Raw genomic sequence first — 22630 nt, forward strand, 5'->3', positions numbered from 1 at the left:
TGCATTCAATTCATGATATGCTTCGTTACGTCCGCGTTGGTGTGTTGACTGCTGATGACGCTGTCGATACTGGCTCGCTCCCAGTACCATGACTGCACTTCCTGTCCACCCAGATCTGCATGTTGATACCGTATAATGCAACGGTGATGCACAGCCCGCCAGCAACTAACACCAAGATCGTGCTAATGGTGCTCTGCCACCCAACACCGATGGCATCAATCATGGGCACGCACGTCGCAGTCGCCAGCGCCGAGAAGGTGTACTGCACCACGTACTTGCTCGCGATAGCATCTGACCGACGCTTGGGCATGACTTCCGCACAGTAGGTGTTCAGACCAGCGAGTGCCGCAAGCAGCCCTGCTGCTGAGAAGAAGGCGGTCACGATCGGTATCGCCAAGCCGCCTACCTGTTCTTCGATACACCAGCCAAAGATCAAAGAAGCTGCCGGGATTACGAAGAAGAAAGATGCGAAGCCACTTCGTAGTCGATCTTGTGGTAGACGGATGCCGTCTCGGCGTTTGATCCACTGTCGGACTGTGTGGTCTGAGAATCTGCCACCGATTATGGTGCCGAACAGGAAACCTGCTGTTGGTGAGAGGTAGAAGAGGCCTGATATCAGAGGTGTGTTCAGGTTGAATTGTGATACGAGGATGTGCCGTGGACTGGATAGAAGTGCGTACTGCGACCAAGCCAGGAGACCGCATGCTATGTCTGTGAGCAGTACATTGGGGTACTTCATCAGCCCGAGCACCTTCATCGGGTTCAAAGCATGGACGACATGTGACATGAGCGTGGTCTCATCGTCTTTTGGTATTAGCGCTGGGCTACAGCCTTTCCTCAAAAAGAGGAAGGAGAAGAGGAGACCGATGGCGATCATGCCGACCTGAACCCAGAGAATAACTCGCCAGCTCTGATATGTTACGACGACTCCAGCGACGAGTGGTCCAAGTGGCGATCCTAGTACTGTGCCACAGAGAAAGAATCCGGTTGCGGTGCCTCGAGACGTTGGTGGGAAGTACTCAGCAAGGATGGTCTGGCCTGTGACGTGGAAGAACGTCCCCTGAAAGCCAGATAGCACTCTGAAGGCGATGAATGTGCTCAAATTCGGCGATAGAGCCCCCGCCATGGTGAAGAAGAGCAAGGCAACGATACAGGCGTACCATGCAGCCAGACGGCCGGTAAGCTAGAGACACTGTTAGCGTTGTCGAGAAGCAGCATAGACGCTTGCACTTGCTGTCGCTATAGGGCCCCATATAAAAGTCGACACACTCATTGTAAACAAGACACCAGCACTGGATGCATTGATAACCACTGCTGTCGTACCGAAGTCGCCTGCAATCTGGTCCGCTGCGGAGAAAAGGGATGTGCTGCTAAAGGATGCCGATAAGGTGATGAACGATGTTGTGAAGACTACCAGACATTTTTGTGCCGTTGAGCTGTTGTAGGCAGGAGAGCATTCGTCCGGTTGTAGCGAGCTTGGAGTAGGGGGCTGCTTCTCGGATTGAGGTGTTTGACTCTCGAGGTCGAGTTGGGTAGGACACGCCATAATGTCTAGAGATGATCGAGGTATGCCATTTTCCATTTCCGATACAGTCCAGCGTCTGTCAGCAGCGGAGTCACATTCTGTTCCCGGGTATCCTAGCAAAATCCAGGATTGCAGCAAATCAGCCGGCTTCGTTGGCAGCGGCCGCTCAAAGCAAATGTTACAGTACTCGGCTGCTGCAAGACGCTGTACTCACAGGGACAGAGTCCTTAATATCCAGATGTAAATCGTTTGGTCGGTGAGGTATTTCGCTATGCCGAGTAGTGGATATCGAGTTTTGCATTTCTCGCTGGCAACGTGACGGACCAAAGGGGAAATTGTTCAAGCTACTTGCCTACCTGTGCTGTGTATGATGCTCACGGTCGCTACAGTTACAGCCCATCGGCAGAGCACCAGTCCATGTACATGTCCCAATGACATTCACCATGTGAGATGTGAGATGTTGTGCTTCCTCTTTCACACCAGACGCACTCCCCCTTGTTCCAGGAGAGCACTTGCCGCTCTCGCTCTCGCCTTTCGGCAAGATCGGGCCGACATCGCAGCCCAACGCGTGAATCACGAAAGGAGCACTACACACATACAGTCCTGGGCATAGTTTTTACAGCCCCTGTATTTACGCTAACCCCTTCCGGCTATTCATGTCCATCTCAGGAGGTGTTGCTACCTTCAATCTCACTATCAAGAATGGGCCAAGCTTACACCTGAGGACATACAACGTATATGCAAGAGTATGCGAGACCGCTGCGAGGCAGTAATAGCCAACAATAGAGGACACACCAGGTGGTGAGCTACGCCAAGCAGTGGATACATCCTTCCTGATGAGGAAAGGTGGAAGAACAGGGGTTGTAAAAATTATGCCCAGGACTGTATCGAAGCATTTCTACAAAGGGCTCACGTCGATACTGCATCATCATCATCTCTGTGGTGACGACCAGGACCTATATCGAACATGGATCGTCAACATTATCACGACTCCAATTGTCCGAACCCAGTTGTCAGCGACCGAGGGCATGACAATTTGATACGGAATATCAGCTATACTACGAAACAGAGCATCAAAGCAATACCAACAGAAGACAAAGCATCAATCCCACCAGATCAAATTCGCTTACGGCCCTAAACGCTCCTACTAGTAGCCATAGCACATGTGGAAGTGCAAATGGTCGGAGCCATCTGAGTCATAATCAGAGTCGTCCTCTCCATCTCCACCCGGTGCACCACTTGCACTGCGGCCCATGTTTCCTCCCATGAGTCCAGTGCCGCTCGCTGCAGTGAGAGGGCTACGCATAAGACCGCCGCCAGCAGCGCCGTTCTGGGCGCCTTGGCCCTGTTGTGCACCTCCGGCCTGCTGGGCGCGCAGAGCGTCGAAGGGGTTGCCGTGCATCTGTCCGCCTCCCATTGGCCCCTGTCCGGCACCCATCAAACCTGCGCCTGGCATCATCGGTCGACGGCCACCCATCGGGCCCTGGCCGGTGCCCATCATGCTGTTGTTAGGGCTCCACGGATACATGTTCGTTCGTGAGGATGTTGATCGAAAGCTGTCGGAAGTTTGGCCAAAAGGGCTTTGGTAGTTCGGGAAGTCGTCGTGGTATTAGAGGATGTTTAACAGAGGGCATAAGAGGAATGAAAGGTAGAAATAGCAGTTTATGGTAGTGAGCGATACAGTAGTGTATATGGCTGGAGGCGAATGCTACTGCGCAGAATGCAGGATACGTAGTCACGGAGCTCAGGATTCGATCATGATTACAATGGTATGTCTGACCGGAAGCAGTGAATGTTTCCATTTTAAGGGCTTTTAGATTGGTAAGGGTTGCATAGACAGGAAATGCGCGTCATGTTGACCAAAGCTCCCAAAGTAATGTCGTTGACTACGCTGCGTACATAAAGAGGCGACGAAGGAGAACCACATCAATCAAAAAGTAACTAATTGACGTGTAACAAGGAACACCGCCCTCCAAATATCGAACGCTACTGTCGTGAAAATCACATGCCACCCATCCCACCGCCGCCAAATCCTCCCATTGGTCCCATCGGTCCTCCCATCCCTCCACCAAATTGTCCTCTCTGGCCCATCATATTTTGGCCACCCATCATCGCTCCACCCATGTGGGCGGCGCCAGGTTCTCTTAGCCTACGGTAAGTCCTATGAGGATATGTTGGCCCTCCCATTCCTCCACCAAAGTGCCCTCCTTGGCCCATCGTGCTTGGGCCACCCATCATATTTCCCCCCATCATCCCTTGGTTGCCCATCAGGTTTGGAGTACCCTGCATCCCTGCACCCATTCCGCCCATGGCGCCACCCATGCCCATCATGGGTAGTGCAAGACCGGATAAACCGGCAAGTGGGCAAGTGTAGGGAAATGCGCCTGCGTAAGGGGGGAAGGAGTTGGGGTTGTTCATTCTGAGAAAAAGCTTGGTCGATTCAGGTTGTCGTTGTGTGGGTTTCGTTGTGTTGTTTTCGTTGTCTGCAGGAGGTTCTTGTGCTGAGGAAGAGGATGAGGAAGGGAGAAAGATTGGAATGTGGATCTTTAAGTATAATGGGCAAGTGTGGAATACTAGGTATGAATGCTAATGTGAATATGACGAGAGGCGCTTCGTGCCGTTTATCGTTATGTGTAGAATGCGGTCTGCTGCTTCTGGGGTGTATCTCGTCACTTCATGTCTCTTCGCAGCCGTGAAGCGCTCGTGCAGATCATGCTTGATCCGATACAGCAATCACGGGCGATGGATATCGAACTCTAGTGACCGTCATCGGATCGGTCGAGTCAGCCGCGCATGCTTGCTCGTCAATATTCCCTACTGTGCGACATTTGCAAGTCTCATGAAGCCTCATATCACACCGTGCGATAGCGACCAGGGGCGGATATAATTCAGAGTGGATCACAGATATCACCCTTGCAAGTAGGTACCGTAGGAGTTCAACCTATAGGTGGCGTAGAGCAACAAGACAAGCATATCGGAATTGTGAGAGCCAGCTCTATGGCACAGGGCAGTTTTCTAAGCCTGAGAGTATTGTCGCTAGTGTGGACAGCAGCGATCTGCAGGAGCGACATAGGCGGAAGGCCGCCACTGTGCATTACATCCACCCTTGGGTTCCCATATGCTCGATTGTCCGCCTGTTTGCCGATATTAAATTATATAGTCGGTTTTGCTCTGCATGTGGAACGTAGCCGTCGATCTGCTGGGTCGTATAGCGTCTCTCTATGATCCACTGCTTGATTGTTCGGGTCCGGTCGCGAAGCATTACTTTGCGCACATGTTCCGGCTGTCAATCGATGCTGAGAGTTTCCCAAGTCTTGTGCAGCTCGTCTCATGTGGTCGTCGAGACTCGTATCATTGAAGTAGGTATTCGGGTGAGTGGCCAGACCTTGATACCACGACATGCCACCGCACGAGTCATCGATCGCTATATTGCTGTCCTGCTCGGTAGCGCATACAGTCGAGCTCCATTGTGCATACGCTGGTATGTACTGTGTCGGAATCGCCGGGTGATGTAGTGTTTCGCCGGAGTATTGCTCGTTGGCAGCTGCATCTTCCGGCCACTGCCAAGCAGGCTCTTGAGCCCAGATAGTGTCCGTAAACGTCGCTGGCGAACTGCAGCCTGGTGCGAGAGACAGAGGAAGCTGCTGCGACGGTAGATGTGAGCCTATGGCGACGCTAAACATGTCTTCTGCTTGTAGTTGAGGGCTGCTGCGAACGGAAGAGCTAACACTCGCGGATGATCGATCTGTTCGAGCACGGCTGCGGATGTGCTGGTAGCTGCAATCATGCCCACCACGATCACATCTCGCGCAAGGGCTTAGGTTGTCGCATCGTGTCTTTAGACGGGAGCATCGATCGCACGCTCTTGTGCTCCTATTCCTCGCTGTCACCGGCCTGCCTCCAATATGAATCTGAGAGTGTCGATCGAGGAGATCTTTCCGTTTGAAGGAGGCACTGCAGATAGTGCATCTGTATGCTGTATTCTCTTGGTGGTTCTTCCTATGTCGGTTGAGGGTCTCGGCAGCTTTATAGATACGTCCACAATCTGAGCAGACGTGCTTGGAGGGCTTGGGTGATGCTTGATTCGACATGTGTATGATCTCACCCAGGATGTGTCGTGTTCATAGCCTCAGATGACGACGCAGCCCGTGAGCCATATATGACGAAGAAGGACTTGAACGTAAGGCTTACCTAACAGGAAAGTTCTGCTGAGCTCTTGGTGATGGTTCTCATGGACACATTTTGGACGAAGTAGTGCCGCAGTAGCGCGGCTCTCTGCCGTCCCACGCTAAGAACTGTATCATTTTGTTAGCGCATAAGGGCAGCAGTGAATAAGGTTCGCGTGGCGCGATCTGAGGCGCGTAGGGCAGTACATTCGGCCGGACTTCCAAGCAGAGGAAGCCGCAGCCGTGAGGGTCAGATCCTTCAGCGATTGCACGAAGGATGTGGACCTATATTCAACTAGACTCCGGCCGTCGGACTGGATGGTTGCCTTCATCAAATGTCTTCTGAAGCGTAGAACTCCACACATGACGCCAGATCGAGCCATGAAGCTGAACCATCCGCCATCGTAGTCCCCATGGCCGTTGCTGCAGTGTTTGAGACCGGTGTTGATGAGCATATTCTTTTACTGTATCTGTCTGGAGGAGCAGTCTATGCTCCGCGGGTGCGCCGAGCGATGTTTTTCACCAGGTCCCGATTCAAGATGCCTTGCAGCGGAAAGCTATAGCCGCAGAAGGCGATTCGTGCTCACGGCTCAGGCCTGGCATAGGGGTGGCGTAGTGCTTCTCATGCAGCTACCACGTTGCGGCATAGTCGCTGTTCCGGGAAGTTCAAGGCAGGCACGATCGACCTGCAGCATACACACCGGTCATGTCTGTCATCGCCGCTCCTATGGCATTCATCATAGGTAGTGTTCACTCACCGGTCGTCGAGATGTGGAAAACCTTGCGTGCGGGACGATGCGGACATGGGATAAGAGAGCAATGGCGCAAAAGCTCGGCCATGCTAGCATCCACGTGATCTGTGGTCGGAGTAGGGCACTGGCTGTACAGTGGCCTTGTCGATATTGGTCCACGTTATGTGTGTCGGCACCGAGGAAGAGATGACAGTCGAAGGATGAAGGATCGCAACTCCATAGTGAAGTTTGGGCTTGGAGATGTCATGTGACGGAGCTAACACGGAGATACCCGGTGCCAGGATTTGTACTGCCGAGGGCGGATCGAAAGGAAGGTGGCCGCCCTAGCGTCCTTGGAAAACGCGCTAGTGGGGTCGCGTTCAAAACACCTTTTGTTCACACCTGTATAGCACTGCATATATACACTCTATAGATATACTTTTTATATCGTTAAAAAGCTCGTAAGAAGCGCTTTTAAACTATAGTACGTACGCGCTCTAGCGTCGCTAGTACGCCGCCTAGTCGCGCCTTCGAGAGGATAGGTAAAATTGAGACACCCTTACGCGTCCGCGTTAAGGATTTGATAGAGAAAGGCTACTTATATAAGAAGATTTTATAATAAGATAAATATATTAGTACGCTAGTAGTAGCGTATCTATAATAAATAATATATTAAATAACGTGCTTTACTACCGAGCGGGCTATACTACCGAGCGGGCTACTTTTACTAAGAACTGTATCGCTTCTATAGACATAGCTATATAATCACTATTATAGTATATATTATCTTTAAATAAGGCTAAACTGACCTTAGCTATCTAGGCTACGAAACGCGACGCGACAATTACGAATTAACTTACTATAAAGGTATACGACGCGTCTTAAACTACACTAGGGTATCGATTGAATAGACGACCTCCTCGGGGTAACTATAAGCCTAATTCGAAGAAGCTTATAGAGCTAGAAGAGAGGGCAATACTTAAGTATATACTCGAGCTCTAGGTTATAGGGTATAGTAGACGCCCTTAGCTAGCGGGACAACCTAAGAAATGGTTAGCTACAAAATCCGCGGTTAAGCACCCCCCGAAGCTTATCTACTACCGCCTTACGAGGGTATAGAGTAGTATAGCAACCTAACTACGAAGCGAACACATCGGCCTCTAGGGGTACCTATTATAGAGGAAGGTTCTAGGATACACGAATACTAGCTACCCCTACGGCTATCGCTCCTAGAACGTACGGTACGTACTCCTCGTCTGTCCGAGGTGGTCGCTAGGAAGGGGGGAGTAGATAGTAAAGGCGAGGAACCGGACGATTAGGGCACTTCTTAATAACGCTAAGGACCTACGGCGTATTACGAACTAGATACTAGAGAAGGGCTAGCTAGAACAGTACCGCCTAGTAGGAGTAGTATAGGAAGAGAGGACACGACGTAGCGCGACGAGACCGGCTAGGAGCGGGGGCTAACGGGGTAGTGATATAGACTACGTACGTTTAGAGGGAAAGCTAAACTAGATAAGGAGTAGTCGGGGGCGGGAAGGGTTTTTACCTATTCGGGTTTCCCTTTGTACATAACAATAGATATATACCTATATAGGCCGGATAGGGTCCTAGAATAGGGGAATGACAAATCTATCTATCTATCTATATACTCGAGCTAGATCTTAGAGGTTTCCCGCTATTAAAGGCTAGTATACGAGCAATAGCCGATTTATTACTATAAGGGAAGGGTCTTAAGCCCGCTAGTCTTAATTAGACAGATAGGTTTATTAGGCGGTATCGTGAGCTAAAGGTTCGTATAATACGTAGATACGATCGTTAGCGAGCCCTAATAGAAGATCTAGACGTTATCGAGAGGTAGTTCTTACTTATACGTAATATAAAGGAGAATTATAGTATCCTTAACTAGGATACCTATAACTTCGACGAGACAGGGTTTATAATAGGTATTATTACGTCTTAGAGCGTCATTACGGGTTTAGAAAGGCGTAGTAGAAAGAGGAAGGTCGTTTAATAGGGTAATAGAAAATAGGTAATAGTAATAAAGACTAACTATCTATATAGACGGAATAGCGCTCCTACCCTACGTTATCCTTATAGACAAACAGCACATTAGTACCTAGTACTAAGACGGCAACTTGGGTCTAGACTAGATAATCGGGCTAATAGAGAACAGCTAGACTAATAATAAGTTCGGTATACGGTAGCTAGAGTATTTCTAGAAGTATACTATAGCTCGTACGACTAGGGTATAGAGACTACTTATTATCGATAGCTACGAGAGCTATAACTCGAAGACATTCTAGAATCTATATAAGGAATATAAGATCTTGGCCCTATATATACTATCGTACGCCTCGTACTTACTCTAGCTATTAGATATAGGTTACTATTCGCCTTTAAAGAAGGTATATAGTACTTAGCTCTCGGGCTTAGTACGCTAGTACATTACTTATATCGATAAAGTAGAGTTTTTACGCGCCTTCCGGGCAGCCTATAACGCTAGATTTAGATAGGAGAACGTCCTATCGAGCTTCAGAGGCGCTAGTATAGTTCTATTCAATCTATAGGTAGTAATAGACAAGCTTAATATTAAGCTACGTACGCTAACCCCTCTAGCTCCGGACTCTACCTCTTAGGAGTCGAAGACACTACGAACTATAAAAGAATTCGACTCTTAATCGATACTAGTAACGAACAAAATACGTGCCCGGGTAGGTTTATCGCTAAACTCGTTATAGGAAGGGGTATATTAGCTTATAAAAGGGAGTAGAGAGATAGCGTATTAGATAGCTCTTATACGAAGCGAGATTAGTAAGCTACGTAAGTCTAATAAGGCCCTTATATAGCGAAAAGCACGAAAGCGCAAGTATATTTAGTCTAGAGGGTCTCTAACCTTCGATAAGGCGTCGTAATTAATACCTCTAGAGGATACTAGGAGGTAGGAAGTAAGTAGAGAGTCGCTAGATAGTGTTCGGCTAGTACTAAGGCTACGACGCTATAAGCGATATAGCGAGTCGGGGTATAACGTACGCACCTATTAAGTAGACTTACTAGATAGCGAAGAATCTAAAGAGGAATTGTCCTCCTAGTAACGATTCTATAGAATGTCGTCGTGTTAAGATACCGTCGTAATTAAAGTAGAAGTAGTATAGTTCTTAGTAAAAGTAGCCCGCTCGGTAGTATAGCCCGCTCGGTAGTAAAGTACGTTAGGTACGATTTAATAGTAGCGGAGTAGAGTAAGGGATTAATCTTTAACTAGCTAATAGTACGAGTATATAGCAATATATTAGGAATTAATGTATTAATTATATTAGATGTCTATCTAAGCTAAAGGGGAGAGTATTACGGTTCGGGCTAAGCCTCGACGGTATATATAGCTATTAGGGGAGTCTTACTCTATATATTAATCTAGACTAACAAAATACGGCGTATTCGATAGCGCGTATTAAGAGTAACTTAGGAACTTATAAAGTAACTATCCGTACCGGATACCTATCGAGATATATAGCTCTAAAGCTAGTCTATTTCGAGGTTCTAGTCACCCTATTTCTATAGCTTAGCTACGGCCCTAGGCCCCCTTCTAGACTAGCCGAAACTTAGCTAGCATATTACCTAACTTAGATTATAAGCTATACTAGTAATTTACTATAAACCTACTATATACCCTTAACGTATATAGCTCGCGTAATATATAGAATACTTATAAGACCTTACGCTATAACCTAAACGGCCGCCTAATAGTCCTCTTAAAAAGGAGAAGGCGAACTAGAGACATAGACTCTAGACTAGAAGCCTAGCTAGTAAGTATTAAGCAACTTATAAGGGAAACCTACGCCTACTAAAAACAGACATAAAGTATACTACTACTACTAAGCTAGTAATAGTATAGCTAGTAATAATAGCTAAACTAGTAATAACTATAGTAACCGCGACTATAAATATAGAATAAGCTACTACTCTAGGTTAACTAAACCTCTATATAGAAGGACCTCTATAAAGAGGCTTAAGAGATACTCGAAGTAGATAAGCGCCTAGCTAGGGTATATAAGAACACGATCGCCTAACTCCTCGGAGCCCTTAAGGCACTCGAACATTAGATCCCGAGAGTAATCTAGTAGACAATATAGAAAGCTACTACCTAGTATACTCCTATATAAGTAAACGTAGTAACTAACTCCCCTAACCTATAGACCTAAAGGATAAATAACGCTATTAGGATATACGTTACGGACCCGGAGGAGAAGTAAGAGCTAGAGGGCCTAATAAGTAAGGAGCTAGTAGATAGGATTAGCTAGAAGGAGATAGTAGGAGCTAAAATCGAGCCTAGAGGAGTAATACGCCTCTTTATAGTATAGGAGACAGACCGACAAAAGCTCGAGACCCTTAAGGACTAGATAGTTAAGGTAGCGAGGTTAGTAAAGGTCTCTTACTAGTAGTTTACGGTAATAGCCTATAGGGTACTAAGGACCTTTAGGGTAGAGAACGACCTTGCCCTACTCTAGATATAGAACTAGATATAAGGGCGCGCGTACTATAGGGTCCGAGAGAGATAGTTATTATTCTACGAAGCTACGAAAGAGGAGCGCGAGGCGCGGCGAAGTTATATAGTTATACTAAGCCGCGCTAACCCGATACGGAAGGTCCGCGGAATAGCCGGGCTAACGCTTCGGTAGTAAAGGGTCGCGGGTAGCCCGTAATAGTACCCCCCCTCTTAAAAGTCGTCTTAGTCCTCTAAGCGTCTATATTTACTCGTGCGCCTACCGTCTTATACGGCCACTTGCTCGTTAAACTCTATACCCTTATAAAAGCCTAGTTATCCTCTAGATCTTACTCTATCTACCGTATAGCCTCCTTATCTTTAGCCTTTACCGTTTACGAAACACGTTACTTAGTTAGCTAGTACGCCCTAGGCCTAAGTCTGTCTTCGGCGAACACTCGCGTATAATCCTTATAACTACGGTTAGGTATTATTATAGGCCCGACGGGTCCTACTCGAGTATCGGTATAACTACCGTTACGGTTATAGAGCTAAGGGCGGCGAGTTTTACTTATACCGGTGACCCTAGTTACGAGAGTAGGCTTTCCCGTAACCTGACTTATATAGATAGATAGATAATTCATTTACCCGTTATAGTGCCCTCCGGCCTATATAGGTTTATGTCTATATATATTGCTATATAAGGTAGGAAACCTGTTCCTAGGTAAAAACCTCCTCTCCTTCTCTAATAGCTTCCTTACTATAAGTTCTTAGTTTTCCTTCTATTAGGGTACACTAGTATTATAGTAGTTAGCCTCTGACTATCTTGTCTACAACCCTAGAGTTGTCCCCCTCTTCCTACTCTCCTCCTCCTTCTTTCTCTCCTTAATCTATCTCTCTGTTTCCCTAGTAAGAGAGAACTACTCCAAAAATCCTTAGTAGATGATCTACCTTATAATTCTCTAGAGGTCTCCCTTATTACTAATTATAGCTTAGAAGTTTCTGTTCCTTGCCCTTACCCTCTATTTACCTCTCCCTATACTCTATTCTTTATAAACCAGAAGTCTATATTCGACATTCTAGGACAGGTAGCCGTATAGGCAACTCTTGTCTTCGATACCTAGGACTTTTCTCTAATATAGGTATGCCCTAACTCCGATATGTTTAGAGCAGATTTGTATTACTATACTTGCTTCTGACCTAGTTAGGTCTAAGTATAGTAGGTAGTTATAGCGACTAAACTATTAGAGTGCCTTTAGGGTTCCTAGCCTCTATAGAGTTCTTATCTATTTAGTCTTCTAGAGGAGTCCTACTATCCTTTTAGCTAGAGACTATTACTTCTTCCCTTAGCTAGCTACTAATTCTCTCCCCTAAGTAAGCCCCTCTGTCCTATTCCTGCTAGGCTAGGTATAGCTATTCTATTAGTTCTTTAAACTTCTATAGGTCCTACTACTTCTATAGGGCTAGATTAGGTCTTACTTATCTAACCTAACTTATATAGCGGTACGTAGTAAATATATACGGATTAGATTCTATTAAAGGTAAGGCTCGAGTCGACTTATTCGTAACGGTGTCTCTATTAATCCTAATCGTATTAAGTCCGAGTACCTTAGCGTCTAGCGGTAACTAGTTAGATAGAGCTACGAAACTTATAGGCGTAGATAACTCCGGCCTATTATAGTAAAAGTCTATAATAGCGGCGGCTACCCTCGTAAATAGGTCCTTAGTAGGTTACTAAGTTTTACTATCCTCTATATCCTAATATCCGACCTATCGTACCTTATACTATATATTGACCTTACGCTTATACCCCTTCTTTACCTTCCTAGTACGCTTCCTCGTATATATATCTAAGATCTTATCTACCTCGTACTCGATCGCCGCGGGTACCGCTATAATATCGGCCTCGGCATTAGCTTCCGTTATATTAGGAACTATAACTACGGGTAGCGGCGGTATAAGGTGCTGTCCCTCTAGCGGCGGTAGGTTAGTATCGTCGGCGCGCTATAGTAGCGACGTATAGAAATAGTTATCGAGTCTAGCTAACGTATCGGAGAGCTTTAGCTTATAGGAGAGCTTCGAGGGTATAACTTCTACGATCTAGTATAGTCTAGTATATCGTCGATCTAGTTTCTTAGAAGGGCGTATCGTACGGATATTCTTCGTACTAAGGAACACCTAATCGCCTACCTTATAGTCGGGCGAGATACGGCGATATCGGTTAGCGGCCTTAGCTTATAAGGCTTAGGACATTCTTATATTCTCTTAGAGGAGCTAATATAGCTCGTAAAGGCGTCGGGCAAATACTTCGGCGGATTTGCTATCGAGTCGCTAAAGAGTCGTTATCTAGCGGCGATCCCCGCTTACCTATAAGTCGATACGTTCCGTAAACTCGGGGTTATATCTAAGGTTTACGTAGAAAGGTAAGACACCGGTAGTCTCTAATACGTAGTTATTAATAGCAAACTGAGCTAGGTATAGCTATTTAGCCTAGTCGCTCTATACCTTATTAACGTAGGCGCGTAAGTACTATTCTATATTCTAATTAGTACGCTTAAACTAACCGTCCGTCTCGGGGTGATATAATGAACTTAGCTTACGTTAAATCCGTAGCATCTTATATAGCTACTTCTAGAAAGTTACGATAAACTATTTCCCTCTATTAGAAGTAATTGTGTCCGGGAGCCTACGTCGACTAAATACGTACTTTAAGAATAGGCGCGCTATATTCTTCGCCGTTATAGCTCTAATAGGAATAAGTTCTACTTCTTTCGTTAGGCGGTCCGTAACGGTTATAATATTATTATAAGTTATACCGTCGAGTTTGCTATCTAGTAAGTCTACTATAAAGTCGACTAATATATAGCGCTAAGGCCGTTCTAGTATAGAAAGTAGATGTAATAATCTAGGTAGCTAGGTATATAGAGATTTTGTCGTATAGTATACTCGGTAATTTACGGTATATCTACGTACTAATCTTACTAAGCTAGGCTAGTAAAATTCACGTACTACGAGCTTATATATACGGGCTCTACTAGGATAGCCTACTACTAGTACGTCGTAGTTCATCTTTACTATTCGAGTCCGTAGCTTCTAGTTATCCGGTACCTATAAGCTCTAATCGCCGTACTAATTACGGACGTAGAGTATATCTCCTTCTACCTTATAGTATACTAGGTATGCCTTCACCTTCTAAAGAAGTAGCGGGATTGCGTTACCTTTCTATAGTATCTTAATTACTACCTTAAGCTCCTAGTCTACGGCGTACGCTATTACTATTCGATACTCGAGTTTAGCCTCGTAATTAGCCTCTATCGTAGGCTTCGATACGGTAGTAGCTTCTACCGGTATAGCGGCTTCGGCTAGTATAAATTCTATTACTTCTAGGTTTAGCGGAGTTTCCGTCTCTTTAGTAACATCTTCTACGGTTACGCGTATAGAGTCGATCTTAAGGAATCGCTTAGGCGGTAGTAACGTCTAGTACTAATACTAATTACGCGGATCGTCTACCCCCTACAGAAGGTCCTAGCTACGTCTCGTTAGACTATCTAGCTTTATACCTTAAACACCGGGCCTATAGACGATACGGAAGTTGAACTAAATGAGGAACTTAGTCTACCTCGTCTAACGTCGATTGAGCTACTTCGTCGTTATAAAGTACTCTAGGTTCTTATAATCTATAAACACTTTGACCGGTTCGATAGTATTATTATCTACTTCGTAGGCCAATTTAGGCCTCTACTCTTTAAACGCCTTAATAATAGCTAATAGCTCCTTATCGTAGGTCTTATAGTTATACTCTTATAGACTTAACTTCTTAGAGTAAAACGCTACCGGGTATAGGACGCCTTCTTCGTTATATTAGGAGAGGACGCCGGTATTAACGAAATCCGAGGAGTCCGTCTTAACGACTATCTACCTCCCCGGTACGTAATGTACTAATATACCCGCTTTACTAAATGCTACCTTCAATACGTTAAACGCCTTCTAGTACTCTAGTATCTAATCGATTCTTCTGTTCTTATAGTTACTAGGGCTATCGGACTTAGTCAAGTTGGTTAGCGGCGATATAAGTCGCGAGAACGCTTCGATAAACCGTCTATAGAAGTTAGCGAAGCCTAGGAACGCTTATATATCCTTTAGGTTAGTTAGAGCCTCCTAGCTTTAGATATATTCTAGCTTGTCGGGGTCTATTTAAATACCTTCTAGCGTAATAATTAGGCCTAGGTATTTAACTCTCTACTAATAGAATTCGTATTTATTAATATCTACGGTCAACCCGGTATCGCGTAGTTTTATTAAAACCTTCGTTACGTACTCGATATACTCTTCGAGTATATCGCTAAAAATTAGTATATTATCTAGGTATACCGACACGAAGTCGTTAAGGTGTTCCTATAACACACTATAAATATATAACTAAAACGATGCCGGGCCGTTATATAGACTAAACGGTAAGACTAGACATTCGTATACTCCGTACCGCGTAGCGAACGCTATTAGCTATTTATACCCCTTAGTAATACGAAGCTTATTAAAGGCTACGACGATATCTAGCTTCGTAAAGTACTTCTGACTATACATCCTATTAAGGGTTTCCTAGATCAAAGGTATAGGGTACCTATTCTTAATAGTTATTACATTTAGCCCTCGATAGTTAATATATACTCGGAGTCCTCCTCCTAGCTTAAGTACTACTAGAATAGGAGCTAGGGACTAGCTTGTTTTCTAACTAGCCTTACGGACTTTCCCTTCGCTCTCCTACTTAGTGACCTATTTCTTAACTACTTTATTCTCTTACGGTACAAGCCTATAGGGTTTACGGTAAGGAGGCTCTTATAGGCCTTCGGGCTTAATCTAGATTTTATAGTTAATGCCCGGCCTATAAGGGGGGAGCCCTTTATAGTCTTTAGCTAAGAACGCGTCCGTAATATAATAGTACTTAGGCGGAAGCTTCTCCTTCGGATTGTAGTTAAATTACTTGTTTAGGAACTAATTAAGGTCGTTAGCTAACATTACGCTTAGCTTTAACTCGCCGTTACTATCCGTTTCGCTAGACTCGTTACTAGTAGGTAGAATATAGAAGTACTCGGCCCTAGGCCGGTACGTATATATCTCCTAAGCGTAACGACTAACGCCTTAATAGTCTACTTTCTTATCGTCGTCTATATATAAGGACGAGACGTTCAACTCCGCCCCTCCTACCGTAAATCCTAGCGACTCCCTAATAAAGGGCTCTAGTTTATATTTCGTACGTTACCGGTATTAGTAGTTTAGGGACTAAACTATTATCTAAGTCTTCCTACGAAGATAGTAACTAAAGTAGTAGTCTAATCTAAGGGCCACTTCGCCGGTTTCCTAGAAGATATTAGGGTTATACTAGCTTAACTAAGGTAGGCCGAGGACGATCTCGTATTCGAGGTCGGTTACGTAGTATATTATTTGCTCGTAATAATGACCGCCGATAATAACGTCGACTAAGGCTACGTATATAATACGTCTAGTACTCGCCTTCCTATCGCCTAGTATTTAGTTCTTGCTCTAAACTTATTACGGGTAGCCCGCGACCCCCTACTATAGCTACGTCGGCCCGGCTAAACCGCGGACCTTCCGTATCGGGTTAGCGCGGCTTAGCTTTACTTTATAACTTCGCCGCGCCTCGCGCTCCTCTTTCGTAGCTTCGTAGAATAATAACTATCTCGTTCGGACCCTATAGTACGCGCGCCCTTATAGTTTATTCTACTACCCTACCTAGATCGCGGATCTAGGTAAGGGACGCGTAATAATAGGAATAGATAGAAACGTAGAACTCGAGAATACGTAGAGTCGTATTAGAGTATAGAACACGGTAAGGCGTATAGCGCATAGATACCTAGAGAACGTAACGCGGCGATATTATTAGTAGGTAGTCGCGCGCTCGTAGATAGTTAGGATATAGGCACCGTTACGCCTCCCCCGAACCTAGATAATATAACTTTATAAATAGCGAACGGCGGTATACTACCGCTACCTAAGCCTAAGGGCAAAAGTAAGTAGCGTATATCTCTTTTCCCCGACCTCTCCTCTTTTCCTTAGAGTTAGATATAGGACGATAACCGGCGGGTTATAGTAGATACCGGTGTCGCGCTATAATAAGAGATTAATAAAGCTTACTAGAAGGCCTTCGAGCGAGAAGAAGGTAGTAAGATTGACTTTATAGAACTGTTCGAGTTTAAGCTCGAAGAGAACCTAGGCGGCGACCTAGACGAGGTATATCTATTACTCGACGAGGTAGAACATATTCTCGTATCCGAATACTAGAATGTTACCCTAGATAACCTTACGACCCTTCTATCCTAATACCCGAAGACTACCTACGACTTCGTACTATAAGTAGTTAATACGGCGATTACTAAGGGTAGATAACTCGATATAATAGAGCGAGCTAACGACCTCTAGAACACCTAGTATACTACGCTATATACCGAATACGACCGTATCTATAAGACGCTACGAAGTGAAGAGCTTGTTATATAGAAAATAGTAGTAGATCTTAAGAGTAAGAAGGATTACGACCTAGCTAAGTTATAAGAGCTAGAGAAGAAATATAAGGAAGCTAATAAAAGCAGTTTAGCGAGATCTACGAGAAGGAGAAGAAGAAGGCACAAGATGCTAAGGCGAAGAACTAGGCTATATAATAAGAAGTCGATAACCTAAAGGCTCGGCTTAAGGTAGGAGACACTATATAGAACGGAGGTAGGGGCCGCTTAGGCCGCCGACCCTCTCGTTCCCGCCTACGCGAGACCTTACTCGAGTAGCTATTACGTAGGTATCGCGAAGCTACTAGTAGAGGTAGCGGTAGCGGTAGTAGTAATAACGATAGAGACGACGATAACCGTAGTAATAATAGCCGAGGACGTAATAACGACCGTCCGCGACTAGGACCTAATAATAATAGTCGTGACTCGAGAATACGTAATACCCGTACCTAGACACTACTAGTTAACCTCCTAGAACGTCTCTTTACTATTAACCGTACCCTTACTCGCGGTATAGAGATCGGTAAGGGTGTGCCTAACCCTAAGCACTTTAAGAACGATAATAACCCTAATTTCGATAGCTAGTATAGTAGTGTTCTCCTTAAGCTAACTATAGTAACCTTCCGTACTAAGGTAGATAGTCTACGCTTCGTATATAGATAGACGTAAGGTGATTCTTAGCGAAGTATTAAGCCGAGGATCCCTATGCCTAGACAGTAGTCCTTTAACGAGTTTAAGACTAGAGAAGAGTTATTAGATTAGATAATACGCTAATATAGTATACGTAATAAAGGAACTAAGGCTATAGTTAATATTACTACCTATAAGTAAGAACAAGGCGAAACCTTTATAGCCTTCTATACCCGCTACTCGAAGTTACGCGCCTAGATATTATAGACCGATAAGACCGAGCTTATACTATTCCGTAACCGACTAAACCGTAAGTACTTTATTAAGACCTTCGGCGACCGCGAAGTCGACCGCCGCCTAGATAGTATATAAGACGTTATCGAGGAGTATACCGTACTAGACGAGAGCTTCTACGAGACAGATCGACTATACCCGTAAAAGGAGCGCCCCCGTAGTAATAGTAACTCGAACGGTAATAGCGGCTAGAATAACTAGAATAACGGTAACGTAGTTACTAGTACCGCTACCGGTATAGTAGGTACCTTAGTATAGCGCCTACTATAGTACGCTAGTACTAAGAAGAAGGAGGATCTACCGATATATCTATAGAACCTACCTACGCTTAACTATAAGTAGCGCGAAGACCTTAAGAAGTAGGGTAAGTACTACCGCTACCGTATAGGTTCTTACGTATCGACTAACCCTAAATATTTAATATATAGGTACGATAGCGACTATCGCCCACCGCGTCTACGTAATACTACGCCGAATCCGAACGTAAACCTTAGTTCCCTAGCCGCCGATCCGTAGTAGGGAAATAGTACGACCGCTACCTAAGCGTAGTAGATAGCGGTTACCTAAACTTCCTAGGACAGAAAGAGTATAAGATTAAGAGACACAGAATATAAGAGACGGTAATAGACTATAGTAAGGAGCTTAAGATATTAGTATACGTACTAGATAAGTAATAGCTAGCTATATACCCTTATATAGTGTTACCCGTAATGATATAATATAGAAAGGCTCGAGGCCTTATAGATTCTACTTCTACCTCTCTCTTGCTTAACTAGAAATTTATACGTAAATATACAATACCCCTAATCCCTTTAACGTAAAGCCGACGACTAATACTAGGAGATAGAACGGCTACTACGCGGTAGATTATATACGCGGCCCTTATAGACGTAGTTATCGGCGATTATTACGAGTAAATATTATACTACGGATATATAGAGGAGGAGACTCGGGGGATTGACGAGAGATAGAGCTAGAAGAGAGGATCGACGAGGACTATTTAATCGACAGCCCTTATTAAGACGAGCAATCTACTTAAGTAGTAGCGACCCGCCTACGCTAGCGGCGGCGTAATCGTAGTATAAAAAACCCTAAAACCGAGGTCCCTTTCCCCTAAAAGTAGACCCTAGAATTGCGGAGTTACGGAGGACAACTACCTAATTAGGAAGCGCGACCCCGAACAGTAGCGAAGGATAGTAACTAATAAGAGCTATAGCCTTACGAACATTCTATACTAAGAGTTAAACCGGGGAACAAACTAAGAAAAAACCTAGGACACAAGCCAAGGCCTACTATATAGAAAGTAGAGGCTAACGACAAACAATATAGCGTAGACGACCCTATATACGGAGGCGGAAAACTTACTAGGGGATAACGAACACCTAGCCCGGGTATATAAGAACACTATAGTACAGCTACTAGGAGCGCTAAAAGCACTATTATACTAAATCCCGAAGACAATCTAATAAGTAACACAGAAGGCAGCCTAGAAACTGTCTATATAGGCAATAGTAGTAGTAGGTAAGAATTAACCCCCTCTAAAGGTAAGTAAGGCGGTACGCCTATATATTACTAATCCGGCGGAGAAACAAGAAATCGTAGCCCTAATAAGTAAGGCGATTGTCGATAGAATTGGCTAAAAGGAGGTAGTTAGGGCGAGGGTAGAGGCAATAGGCGTAGTAAGATTCTTTACCGTATAAGAGTCTAATAGACGAAAGCTAGAGACCTATAAGGAGTAGACTACTAAAGTCGCGAAATCGGTACGAGTCGACTACTAATAGTATACCGTTATCGCCTACGGGGTCCCTAGGACATTTAAGGTCGAAGACCTTCCCTACCTCTAAGTATAGAACTAGAACACCTCCCTAGGAGTACGACTAACGAAGGCGGCATAGCTATATAAGACAGTAGACCGAGAAAAGACGTATTTATCGCTTATTATTTAGGTAGAGACAGCGGAACAAGCTGACTAGATACTAGACAATAGGCTATTCTAGAACTACGAGAGAATAGATACGGAGATCTATTAGAGTAGCTATAGGGTACTACAATGCTTCCAATGCTAATAGTACGGTTATATAGCCCTAAAATACGCGGAGAAGACCCTAATATGTCCTTACTACGTAGGCCTATACTAGGGAAGGGAATGCCTAAAAAAGGAGAGTAGGTACGTATACTACGGTAGAAGGCACCTAGCGTATTTAAGCTAATACCTAGCTAGAATAGTAGTATAAGAACGAGCGAGATAAGCAAGGATCTCTATACTAGCTAGGTACCCCTAACGACAGTAGGAGGGACCTACTATATATAAGGGCTTCGAGTCGAGTAAAAGGAAGAGGGTAGAAGAGACGAATAAGGGAACCTAACCGTAAACGTATCTACCTCCCGGTAGGCCTCGACACCTTAACCGGGCTACTAACGAACTAGGCCAAATACGAATCTTTAGGGCGCCCTAGCGGCCCTAGGGCTAGCCGGATAGCGAGATATAGGCTTAGGAGACATAGTAGGTCAGCACGGAAATAGACCTTACGGATAACGAATACTACTATACGATAATATTACTATCGTATAGTATAACGTAAACAAAAGTAGGGACAAGGTCTAGCGCCACTTTCTATAAGAGCTAGACCCGCTACGGTACTACGTTATTACGGTATAGGAACTATAGATCAACCCCTACGTAGGACTCCTAGCTACTTGTAATAACCGGAGATACTATACCGTAATCGCGGGCTAACGAGGCGTTATCCTAAGGACATATATATACGTAAGCAAGACTATAGACCTTAAGTCGTAGAAGGTTATACTACCGTAGTAGGGTAACCTAGGAGACATAATATCAATCTAGATCGATACGATACAAGGCTCTATCTAGATCTATAACGTTTATAACCCGCTACCGCGGGGTCGGACGAGTAGGGAACTAGGAACCCTCGCCTACCTAGAGCGGACCCTTAGCTAAGACACAAAGTAAGTACTCCTCGGCGACTTTAACCTCTACTACCTATAATAGGGACTCGAATTCACTCCCCCGTACGCGTTTCTAGGGGGAAAGCTACTAGACATAACCGTACGCTACGGAATGGCCTTAGTAATACTAAAGGAAATAGAGACGTAGAAGGCCCGTACTAGTATAAGCACGATCGACCTATACTTTCTATTACGAGAGCTTGAAGAGAGACTAGTCTAATGCCGACCGAACTACGCGCTAGAAGCCTCCTTAGACTATATCCCTATCTAAACGACGCTAGGGGTAAAGGCGATAGAGGAGCTAGTAAACGAACCACGCCGTAACTAGAAGAAGACACGCTAGGACGATATAAGAGGCTTCCTAATAGCGAACCTACTATAGTATAGAGAACTCGAGACGACAGCTTAGCTAGATCAAGTAGCGGAATAGATTACCTCGGTTATATAGTAAGTAGCGGAATAATACACGCCGTTACTCCGCCCCTTAACGTAGTAGAAGGCCTTCTAGACCCCTAAATACTCTACGAAGGTAAGGGAGGCTAGAAGGGCAAGGCGACAGTAGACGAAGGAGTATACCTAAGAGACGTAGGAGCAATACTGTCGCGCGACATAAGAGAAGAAGGCATAGATAAGACGCGATAAACTATAGGACTAGAGAGCGACAATCGGGCTCGTTATAGAAAACCCGGAACAGATATAGAGACTTGCTAAATAGGTACGACTACCTAAAGAGTAACAAACCCCTTACTTCCCCCTAATCGTAGACCGCGAAGGGATTGCCTAGGCTACGCCCCGGGGCAAGGCAAAAGTACTAGCCGACCATTTCTTTTCGACGTAAGTAGAGGTAGACCTTACGGATATCGACCCGAGTATATACCCGGAACCCCTAGACATAGATTAGGCGGTTAGCTCTAACATAGTAATAGGAGTTATAAGTAAGCTAAAAGGACGAAAAGCCCTAGGCCTAGACAGGATACTAAACGTACTACTAAAAGAGTATAGAGAAGAGATCGCGCCGAGCCTTATAAACCTATTTACCGCGTACCTACGGCTAGGGTATTACCCGAAGCCGTATAGAGAGTCTATAATAGTAGTACTACGTAAGCTATAGAAGGAAGACTATACTTAGCCTAAGTCGTATAGACTAATAGCACTTCTAAATACGATAGGAAAGGTCCTAGAAAAGATAGTAGCCTAGAGACTTACGTAGCTTACCGAGGACAACTACGTACTCCTAGTAACATAGATAGGGGGAAGAAGCTAGCGATCGATACTAATAGTAATAGAGCTAATTACGGAGCAAATTCAGACCCTCT

General features: G+C 44.9%; 4 protein-coding genes across 4 annotated transcripts; 1 reads left to right on the plus strand and 3 right to left on the minus strand.

Moving 5' to 3' along the window:
* Positions 1 to 25: 25 nt before the first annotated feature.
* Positions 26 to 1546, minus strand: CLAFUR5_07233 (MFS-type transporter ppsE; the record flags this gene model as incomplete). The annotated part of the gene is made up of 2 exons (XM_047906381.1): positions 26 to 1183; positions 1235 to 1546. The coding sequence occupies 2 exons, from the start codon at positions 1544 to 1546 to the stop codon at positions 26 to 28; spliced, it is 1470 nt and encodes a 489-aa protein (XP_047763706.1).
* Positions 1547 to 2672: 1126 nt separating this feature from the next.
* CLAFUR5_07234 (uncharacterized protein) lies at positions 2673 to 3053 on the minus strand (the record flags this gene model as incomplete). The annotated part of the gene is made up of 1 exon (XM_047906382.1): positions 2673 to 3053. The coding sequence occupies one exon, from the start codon at positions 3051 to 3053 to the stop codon at positions 2673 to 2675; it is 381 nt and encodes a 126-aa protein (XP_047763707.1).
* A 473-nt stretch (positions 3054 to 3526) lies between these two features.
* CLAFUR5_07235 (uncharacterized protein) lies at positions 3527 to 3943 on the minus strand (the record flags this gene model as incomplete). Its single annotated transcript, XM_047906383.1, has 1 exon — positions 3527 to 3943. One exon carries the CDS (start codon positions 3941 to 3943, stop codon positions 3527 to 3529), a length of 417 nt encoding a protein of 138 aa, XP_047763708.1.
* Positions 3944 to 4522: 579 nt separating this feature from the next.
* On the plus strand, positions 4523 to 4750 carry CLAFUR5_20058 (uncharacterized protein; the record flags this gene model as incomplete). The annotated part of the gene is made up of 1 exon (XM_059462908.1): positions 4523 to 4750. One exon carries the CDS (start codon positions 4523 to 4525, stop codon positions 4748 to 4750), a length of 228 nt encoding a protein of 75 aa, XP_059319040.1.
* Positions 4751 to 22630: the final 17880 nt, after the last annotated feature.

This window comes from Fulvia fulva, chromosome 6, assembly GCF_020509005.1.
Source record: "Fulvia fulva chromosome 6, complete sequence".
Classification (NCBI taxonomy): Eukaryota; Fungi; Ascomycota; class Dothideomycetes; order Mycosphaerellales; family Mycosphaerellaceae; genus Fulvia; species Fulvia fulva.